The 11,499-nt window shown below is 32.6% G+C and overlaps 1 protein-coding gene across 1 annotated transcript; it reads right to left on the reverse strand.

The window, feature by feature from the left end:
* On the reverse strand, positions 2,642-3,766 carry LOC104733489 (putative F-box/kelch-repeat protein At4g19330). Its single transcript, XM_010453066.1, has one exon. It carries the CDS (start codon positions 3,764-3,766, stop codon positions 2,642-2,644), a length of 1,125 nt encoding a protein of 374 aa, XP_010451368.1.

Here is an 11,499-nt window from a genome sequence, read left to right on the forward strand (position 1 = left end):
TTATTCTCTCGATTCTCTTATTATTCTCTAGATAATTCCGCAATTCTGACAATATCTCATTGAAATAAAAAATAATATTACTAAATGAATAAAACAACGTTAGTTAGTACCGTAGATAAGTAGATATTACAAATGTAGAATGAACCGTTACCGTAGTCACTACTCACTACAACACATGCAGCAACGTAATTTCTGAAAACCATTTTGCGTCCTTGTTTATGCGACCATTATTAACATGTTGCGAGAAGAACATATGTTAACTATGGGAACATAACCATTAACAAACAAAAAAACAAAAAGAAAAAAAAAGACATCTGTTAATAGTAAAAAACTGTCACCCAAAAAGCAATATACAAGCTACTTAAATTCCTGCATTAGCTAATTATTTGCTAAAATATGCGAGACAAATACATAATAGGCAATTAATATGACAAAAGGAGACCAGCAAAAAAAGGAAGGACAACCATGTGAGTCCATTAATAAATAAATCAGGTTCATATGTACTGTATTATTCTACACAAACCAAGGAACAGCCTCTATAATATTTCTTCTTTTTGACTCTGATATGTGAAAGAGGCTGTGACATGAGACTATCAAAGGCCACCTTGGCGATGACTAAGGTGTGAGATCTACTCAATAGAGGAAAATCACTAGACTCTTTTTCCGTAGAAGATCATGACGAAAGATGATTTCCAGAACATGTAAATTGTAAATTAATCGTAAATTGTATATAATACAGAAACTAATTGAATGTGTATGTACGTGGACAAAGTTATTGGTGCACTTACCCTGATGTCCCTAAATTTGAAGTGGATTGGACCAATGTTGAATTTTTAGGCGGTCTTTCGGGATGTATGGTTTTCGTGACGGTCATTCGCAACGTGTGGCCTGTTTAGGTAATCCTTCGGGATTTTACTCAAATCAAATTTCAAATTCATATATGTGAGAATTTAGAATCTAATTTTCATATTATTTATTTTTTTAATATAATTTTTCTCTTCTTTAACTCAGTTTGGTAAAATATGCTCTGGAACATTCTAGTCTATCTTCCTTCAGTGTCGTGTTTTGTAAGAGAGAAAAATGGCATTTTTGCCCTAAACCACACAAATATTTAAAATTAAAAGGCCACAAATTTTCAAAAATTTGCCTTAATATATACTTTTAAATAGTGTTTTAGGAATTTTTCTTTGGAAAAAATTCATAAAACTAACTTCACAAAAAAAAATACTTGCTTTTCATTATATTAATTCACTAAATCCAATTTCTAATGAAAATATTTGGAACATGGTAACATTTCCTTTTTAATATATTAGAAAATATATCATTATTTAAAAACAATCTATGTATACAAAAGCCACAATTTTAGAATTGGCCTTAAGCCTCTATTGATCTTAGCACAGCACCACTGTTTTAACTAATGAAATCAGTTCAAATCCTTCAAAATCATTAAATATCCAATCCATCAAACTATTGTGAATAACACCAGATTTCATTAGAGTTTTAAAAAATCCATGATTGAATAATATAGGATTTATAGATTTTTCATAAATCACTTAAAATAGTATTGACTTGTATGAATTACTTTTATACAATCTTTTTTTTTTGTCGTAAATCATATTTTAATCTTTTAATAAAATTTTACATATTTTACTTTTTAAAATACTATTCAAAACTAAGCTTGTGATGAAAACTATATATTCAAATCAAAAACTAGATTAGCAAACTAAGATTATCTGTTTTATTTACAAGTCTCAACAACATCGATTATATGTGGATGTGTATGGATGATAATACTTTACAACATATTATCATAATCGATTTTTGTACAAAATTATGTTTAATTTTTTATATTAGTGGGTTCAAGGCTTCAAGCTATTAGTAGAATTTTAAAATTTGAATTGATTCCTAAGAAGATGAGATATTATGCGATTTGTGATATCTCACGTGTTTTAAAATTATGTGTGAATTAATCATCTCGTTTTGAAAACAAAAAGCGAGTCTTTTACCTGAGTCATAGTCAATTTTAATTAGAATGTAATGTTAAAATGAGATTTATAGTGAGTGACAATTGTGATGCCGTTAGAGTCGGTTGCTGCATATTGGGTTTATTGGGCGTCAATTAGTATATATTGAACCCAAACCTTACTCTCTTATTCCCCTTTTCCCCGCCTAAGCCCCTTTTTTTCCTTTATATTCTTCCAAAGTAAATTGTTTATGTAAATAGAAGCTGTATATACTTTTAGAAAGGGATATATATATATATGTCATGGAACATCTATTTATGTGAGTGATACTTAAGATGGATTATATATATATATATATATCATGTCAATAGAAATCATAACTAATCTATAGAGAGGTAGTTGACAAAAGAAAAAGAAAAAAATATGGTCCATTATACCATGTTAACACTTGTTTATTTGAGAGCTACTAATGAATAAAGTCATAAATAAAAAAATAAAAAAATTACTAGCTAGTTTTGCTGATAAAGAAAAAAAAGAATTTTATGACTGAATAAAGAAAATGACCCAAAAAACAAAAGTATCAATAGAGAATTACTGCTAAGACTAAAACTATAAGCCGTAAAAAAAAAGAAACAAAAACGATCGGGAAAGGTCAAAGCAAAAGGACATTGTTGATATCATTGCAATGAGTCCACACAACGCGAGAATGTATACGACCGAGGGGCTATAAGCACAGCATCAAGCCATTCAATATTGCCCCAAACTTCACCATGACGGTTCTTTTCAAGCGAGATCATAGCACACCAAATTTCTTTGGTTGCAGTAATACGAGACGGCACATAGTCCCAAAAGACAACGAGTTTTCCACCACAATTACCTATTTCAGTATGAGTTTTGTATTTCGCGTGAACTCCACTCAAACCTTCGACCAGTCTCCACTCTTCACGCTTTGTGTCATACCACCACAATTTTTTATCACCATAACGGTAGCATACATTCTCTATCTCACACATACTCTCACCCAAGTAGTCCTCATCAACTTCCCACCTACTTTCTTTGGTAAGGTAAACAAAGTTTTTCTTATTGCTCCTCACGTAAATTTTTCCTTGCTTCGCTTGGAGATTCTTGACCAAAGAGTACCGGAGCTCCACTCCAGGATCCGGTAAAGGTTCCCAAGTTTGAGTCTTTGGGTAGAAAACCTCAGCCCAATGCGTAGATTCATCTGGTTCACACCCTCCCATTACATATAGATTCCCGTCCAGGGCGCACGTAAGGGCATTCTTACGAGCCACCGTCATGCTGGGGGCTTTGTATTTGCCAGTAAGCTTGTTATAGACCCACACGTCGGTCGAGGAGGAGGGCGTGTCTTGTCCACCAATTTCGTATATTTCTGAACCAACAGTTTCGTGGAATATTTGTAAGCGACGAGAATAAGAAGTAGGCATTGGTAGCAACCAATGTCCGGTAACCTTGACGTCGATCTTCCAATGGGTTAGGGGTTGATGATCATAGGGTTTAATCCAGAGACAGAACCATCTACGATCAAAAGGATAGGTGGGAGATTGTAGACAGACATAAACACATTGTTTTCGGGTTCCAAGGCAGGATCGTTCCATGTCGAGCGCGTCAGAGAGGATGAGCGAGCGGAAGCTCTTGGAGACAAGTGAGAGCGTTGGGTAGTAAGACATTGATATGCGAGCCAATATACTCAAAACGATGTCCGTCGGTAAGGACGAAAACAACCACCGAGATGGTGGCGTAGCCGGACAATTAGGAGGGTTTGGCTCGCTTGGTGGCTCCATAACTCTTCGTAGGTTTTTTTTAAATTTAAACAAACACTTACCTTTTGTTTAAGTTTTGAACGGAACACCAAATGAAATCTTATTGTATGCATGGTGTATATTTATAGCCTAAAGATCCTCCTAGTTCTATATGTATTTGGTTTATCAAAAACTAATCATTAACAATTACATTATCGCTGTCATATATATCTTTTTATTTGTTTTTTGAACAACGTTGTCTTATATATCTATCGGAGATTCGCCATTTATAAAAAGAAAAAATATATATATATGCTTTGCGGAAAAACGGTTTTTTCATACCTCCATAATAGCCCTATGTTGAATTCATACATTTGACTATTAATCTGGCCTAAACATACATTCTGTTTATGAATATTTGAATTTTGTACCCCAACTTTGAAATCAATACCCCAAATATAAATGTTGTGCCATAACATACAAAAACGTGATTATGGTCTAACTCTATTAAGCTTCCGTTTAATCAAAATGAAGTGGATTCCACGTGTGCGCAGCGATTCAAAACGACGTCATTTTGGGAAAACAGATAATCTAAAATTTTGGCCAAAACGACGTCGTTTTTTATTTCTCTCCCAAATCTCTCTTCCTCTCTCCCGATACTCTCTCTCTCGCGGCGGAAGAACCCTAAAATTTGGGCATTTTCAATTTCGGGTCAATATGAAACTTTAGATTCTCTGTTTGGCCAAAATTTTAGATTCTTTGTTTTCCCAAAACGACGTTGTTTTGAATCGCTGAATCGCTGCGCACATGTGGAATCCACGTCATTTTGATTAAACGGAAGTTTAACAGAATTAGACCATAAACACGTTTTTGTATGTTATGGTACAACATTTATACTTGAGGTATTGATTTCGAAGTTGGGGTAGGAAATTCAATAATTCAAAAACATAATATATGTTTAGGCCATATCAGTAGTCAAATGTATGAATTCAACACAGGGCTATTGTGGGGGTATGAAAAAACTGTTTTTCTTATGCTTTGCTAACAAAGTTTACTAAACAAAAGACTTTAGTTTATTGTACTAAATCTAACAGGAAAAGGATTCATATATTACTTTTTAAAAATATTTCTGAAAGTATTATACATTTCGTTATTAATCTTTGAATTTTGACATAAGATAATTTTCAAGAATACCACCATTACTATGAAACGCTGGATAAGTAAATAAAACATTTGTTTATTTTCTATAAATCCTGATATTTTAATTAATAATTACAAAATAATATATTTCTACAAAAAATTATAAAAATAATTTCTAAATCTAATAGAAATCTGTAGAATAAATTACCTTATACAGAAATTATACAATGAATTAAAATTCTAAAAGAAATAATTCTAATTATTTTAAAATTATGATATGTGTTGTCACTTTTCTATTTTGTTTTTACTTTTATTTTTATAGCTTTCGTTAAATAATAAATATCAACTAGATAAAAAAAATTTCACTCAACGTAACTATCAAAATAATAATAAAACAAATATAATTATATTTTTTACTTTTTAGTTTTTTTTTCCTATTATCTGTTTAAAAACTTATTCCGACTTCGAGAAGTGTCTTAGACTTCTGTTCTAGTTTGACTATTAGTCCATTACTATTTCTTTTTTTTGAATATTTGACCATTACTATTTCAACCTTCTTCTTTCTTGTTAAACGGTTTTAAGTTAACAATTTTCTTTTTTACATTAGCTTATTAAAGCCATGTACCTTCAGTTCAGTATATGATTAGTCTTGATGCATTTGTTCTTCTAAAAAAAATCGAGGATTTTAAACGTCGTTTACACTTGTTGATTGCCTTCTACATGCTTGCTCTTGTTCACCGAGAAATACAAAACAGATTCGAGACAATTGCAATGAAAATATTGTGTTAAAGTTGCAGTCCCTGCATTTGTATATGCTTTACTAGTCTTATCAAATCTAGTAACAACGCTAGCTTGCTTCATGTGCAAACCACTGATCAGCTGGATCAAACCGGTTTATGCATTGCGTTCAGGGTAACTGGTTCAATTAAGATGAGTAGTTCTTTGGTTTTGGTTCGGTTATAGTTCACGCAAAAATATTTTCTAAGGTTAGGAAAGTTGTTCATAGGTTGTTAGATAAAACAAACACATTGTGACTTTTATCACAACTATAAGATTTGTTGGGAAATGATCATCTTGTGACTTTACACATATATATTTTAAATTTAAATGATCTATTCTTTTGTAATAAATAAAATCACACTGTTGGTGATTCAGTAGACATTCATAATGGATGACTGGGACTCAAGTCACTCAACAAACAAGACCTTGTGATTGTGTACTTTCTACCGACCATATGAATTATCACACACTTTCATAGGTAAATGGTTTCTTCTATATCATTTTGTGTGTCTGTGTCTCATATATACAGCATTTGTTTAAAATGAATTTTGATCAGTGTCATAGCGTTAATTTTGAAGCCAAAAAAACATATGAAAAGATCAAGAAGGCAAGTGCCAAAGCCAAAAGCACAAATATGACTGGAATTTGAAACTATGGTCTCCAATTATTTTTATTTATCTAGATTCTAGATGTTAGTTTATGGGTTACAGCCACTAAGTCAACTAATATACAAACACTCTTGGCCAGACTGTTTATTCTTCGTAATTAACTAAATGATCACATTTATTAATTTTGCAACAATCCACGTAATGCAGTTGATTGATTAGACACGTACTTTTGAACTATTTAAAAATTAAGTATGTTTATAAGTCAAATAGATATTTCTGCTGAAGAGGTTTATATAATCCTTAGTTCTTAATTTGAGGTCAAAGCACAATGTGTGGTTCCTTAATCCTTATGTATGTTAGCGCATCATAACTTGCACTGGTGCAATTAGAATGCGACAAATCTCTTTTACATTACAATCAATTATGACCTCGTCATCAGTATTCTTATTCAAATATATGTTGAGAGAATCGATTGGCAGGATTAAAATATAGCTGATTTGGTACGAAAATAAATAGATATCTGCAGGACAGTGAAAGAATCTGATTACGTAGAAAAATCTCGATATGTAGCATTCTATATAAATGTTGAAGTTCCGTACTTTATTCTTTGTTTGTGTGTGTGTGTGTGTTGGTTTATATGCAAAACAAATACAAAGAAAATAATATTGTTAGGAGTTTTAGGATTCGCGTTACTTCAATATGATATGTATATTTCTAGACTTATATATGGGTAACGACACAAACCACTAAATTAAAAACTCCAATCAATATTTTGTTATATTTAGTAGTAACAGATAAATCCAAATGCAAATTTTATTTCGTTTTGAGATAACCGGATTTACTCTTGATATATAAAGAATTTTGAGATTATTGATACAAATATCCCATAAATTTCCACAAGTGGATTTGATTATTATTTTAGTGGTGATATATGTCTTTAACAAACTATCCATAAATATCCCAAGTTGAAACGAAAGTGTTATATCAAATGGTGATACAGCATAACATCTAATAAGTCTTACGAAACACTGGTTCGTAATTTTTTTTATCAACCACAAATTAATTAAAATATTACTTTATAATTAAAAGCTCAAATTTAGTATTACTATAAGTCTATAATTAAAATTTAGTCTTTCATGTAAGATATTGTTTGGTTGTAGTCGTGATTTTGAATTATATGAAAAATAGTCCAATACCTAGATTTTTCATTATATGGAAACTTCTCATGAACTTAAAAAAAAAAAAAAAAAAAAAAAACAATTTCCATCTCTTTTACTAACAAATTTCTAGAGGATTAAATAATATTTGATACTTTTATTAAACTCTATAAATTTCAGAAAATTCGAAATATAACATCAAATAGTGTGAGACAAAAAAGTAATGATACAACTATATATGAACTATCCACATATGCAGTTTTTATTTTTCACAAATAAAAAAAAATATCTACAAATGCAAGTTCTCGTAAATATAAACTTCTGTAAAAAAAAACTACAATCTCAGTACACGGACCGGCATATTCGGGAATCGGGACCATCTATCATGTTATATGATATAACTTATATCTATATTATTCTAAATTTAGAAGATGAACGTGAAGATCATGGAGCATGGTACATTTCAAGGACGACAACATGACGTAAAGTAATACAAAGACCCCAAAACACGTAAACATAATAACAATGCTCAAACTATCTTTGTTTACTTCATAGAGTATATACTAATATATATAATTGTAATTTTACTCGTCATTTACTTAACACATGAGTTTTTATCTAGCGGTAATATATATACATCTACAATCAGTAAATTTTTCGAGAGAAAAAGGACGCATAGGATTTTTGTTTAGATTTTTCTCCCCAAAAGAAGAAAAAGGATTTTTGTTTATATTTATTCTTATGAGATGCCAACTTTTACCGAATTTTATGATATCATTGTACAGTTGGTTCACTTGTCCAATGTCCCATTAGATTTTAATATTTGCTTTTCAAATATTTCTTTAGGAAGAATATATATCAGAATATAAATACATAATCTTTATAAAGAAAAAGAAGATAATAAGACGCAAGATAGTGACTACAAATTGATAGCCGGTTTGATATTTGATCGTCGAGGAAGCAATAACAGCTGTTCCTCAATATTCTCAATCATGGTACATTATAATATCGTGAATGGAGATTTTATATATATACCTCACCAGTCACCAGTGAAAATTTAAATAAAATAATAATACGTTGAAAAAGTAATATAATTACAGCGATGATGACCACATAATTCACGGGTGATGATGGTCAAAGTCGTCCCTCAAATTATTTGAATGTTTTTGTTTTTGTTTTTGTTTTTGTTTTACATCAATCTAAAATGTCCATAATGACTAATGAGTGTGGCGATACTATAAACATATTCATTGATGTGGTGACTCTACAAAAAAAATGTTGTAGGGTGTAGTTGATATGATGATTGTACAATGTATTCCAACGTAGAAAAATAAAATGATCTAATAAATTTTTTTTTTTTAATGATCTAATAAGTTACTTTGTATTGTGTCTATAATTTGGATAAATATTAGACTGAACCAAACAGTCCCAAAACTAATTGAAACTAAATTTCTTTTGTCATTTCAAATGTTTAGTATGATCAATCAATTTGTTGACAAAAAGAAGATAAAGAAAACTTTTTCGATCAGAGTCCACCACTATGAAATGGACAATAAGATTCACAGATGTAAAGTGACCCCGAGTTCGCCCTAGCCGCTTCCTCTCTGGCATAACCACCAAGGTTCCTTCTCCCGGCGGCGTCGACTTCGGTCGGCGTCACTGGGCTTTGGTTTCGTCATCTCCTTTCTCTCCTCTATCTGCTAAGCTCGCTCATGTCCTCTTTTATTCACACCGGAGATCTCCCGAGACCCCAGATCTCGACTCCGGTTTTGCTTCGTTTTATTCTTCTCACCTTTGCTCCTCCGTCTCCCTCTCCTGGTAAGGATGCTCGCCTGAGTACCAAGCTGTCTGAGTCCACCCCTCAACCCCCCGAATGCCCTGGTACCCTTGGAGATTATCTCTCGATCTGGCCTCTTCCACAGTCAACCTTAACATCTCGCCGTTCCTCGGATTTATATCCCCTCTCTAAGTGTTTTGCTTGGCTGCAGTTGGACGGGAGCTCTGTGTTGATGCTGGAGCCATTGAAGATCCTGACAAAGAATCCCAAAACCACGGCTTGCTCTGTTCCAACTTTGTTCTCTCATTGGCACAGGTTTGCTCCCTAATCTTATCTCGGAACCCTGGTAGATAGTCTACTTCGTCTAGACTATGACTCATCCCTGCACTCGAACTTACTCACACCCGCTCATAGCTGCTTCATATCAAGTCCAAATTGTTTAGTACTGATGCGTTCTGCTTGGTCAAGACGAGGTTCCCTCGATAGCAGAATATTGGTTTCTTACAATTTGCTTGAGTACCCTTTGTGTCGAGTTCAGTGTGATTCCAGGCTTGATCTAAACTCTGCTCTTTCCCACCCTAGTCAAAGCTTAGTTTGCTTAGTTGTATCACTAGTTTGAAGACTGCTTCTGATCCCTAAGTCACCTATGCTGCTAGAATGGTATAAGAGCCCTCTGAAAACCGCCTTTATTGAATCTACTAGGGATGTTCTCTCTGATGGAGACAGGTTGGTGAAGCTTGGCATTATGATCCCACCTCTACAGAGTTGGGGTTACCGAGCCTTCACCAGCCTCCTATCTCCACCTCGCCTGTTTACAAAGATCTCAAAACCGCATATCACTTACTTTATGAAGCCCCCTCATAGCAGCTTGAAGATCAGTAGCATTATGATCCCTACTCCTTGGAGCAGTGGTTACCACAAACTCTTTAAGCTCTTCTCACTCACCCTTGGACCTGCAACTACTATAGTAGCAATCGGCCCTCAGAGCTCCAACCTTGCTCGACCTCCCATCAAAGCTCTACCTAGAGTAGCTTCCCTCATTACGGTGAGAAAGTCAGCTTTGAACCTTTCAACGCCAAATAGTCTTCGAATCAAGATAATGGCCAACATTTCCTCCTTTGACCTGTTCAAGGAGTACACATCGTCTTGATCTCACAGGTTCCATTCTACTCCTTAGCATGTGGATCATAGCTCTCAAGTTCTTGCTATCGATTGTCCCTATCTTTCTATGCTTACTTGTTGTTTTATGCTTTGGGCAAGTTCCCCTTATGTTGTATCCTAAAATCTTTCTCTAACTTGTATGTTACTTTTTATATTAATGGAATAGTAATATCAGTTTGATCAAAAAAAAAAAAAATCTTTTTCGATCTTTTAGGACATTAACCGGCTTAGATACACATCTTTACGAGTAGTGACAATATAGCGCGGTTAGTGAATCTTGAGATTAACTAATTGTTGCACCAACTCAAGAGAACCGTACTTGATTTTTGAAATCTTCTTTTTTTTTTTTTTCTTTTTTAAACTGTTGCAACTGATTGGTACGGTCAAAACCAGTTTACATGGGAATGTATTTAATTAATTTATATTGTTTGTTTTTACCATTTCACCAATTACGTATATGAAGTTTCTTTGACCCAACTAGTCATCAACGCTTAAGAATATATTAAAATTCTGATATTTCGAAAACCCACTCAAACCCCAAATGATTAATTCTTAAGATGGCGCAATGATATTTAACTGCACATATTTAAATATCTATATTGTAAAAGTGAAGATCGTATACAAATGAACAATTACCTTGATTAAAATAACATGTTTTGACTTTCTTAGATATTGTCGATTCAATTCTCTTGTTACTTGTAACACATGTTATTTCTGTCATCTTTATCGGTAAATAATATACTTTGCAAGAGAAGGAAAATATCAGCAAATACGGTTCACTAACAGATATTTTATATAAACAGAAAATTATATTAGAAAGACAAGAACGAATCAGTTAACATAGCCATGAGATATTTTTTGAAGGGGAAAAAAAAAACATGATCGAGACTTATATAACATTTTTTCCCTGTTTCTCCAAATTCAATTTACCAAATTTTCCCCATCTTAAACTAAAATATTACAAATTAAACTCCCAAAAAGAAAAAAGAGAAAAGAAAAAACTAAATAAAGTTATAAAAAATGGAGATTTTTGTACACTTGATGCTTTCTCCTCTTTTCCCATTTAGGAAGATATTTCCTACCAAAATCTTGAACATTTTTTGTTTCATCCATCTCCATCTCTGCTGCGTAAGAATTTTTTTTTTTTTTTTT

The sequence above is a fragment of the Camelina sativa genome, chromosome 12, assembly GCF_000633955.1.
Source record: "Camelina sativa cultivar DH55 chromosome 12, Cs, whole genome shotgun sequence".
Classification (NCBI taxonomy): domain Eukaryota; kingdom Viridiplantae; phylum Streptophyta; class Magnoliopsida; order Brassicales; family Brassicaceae; genus Camelina; species Camelina sativa.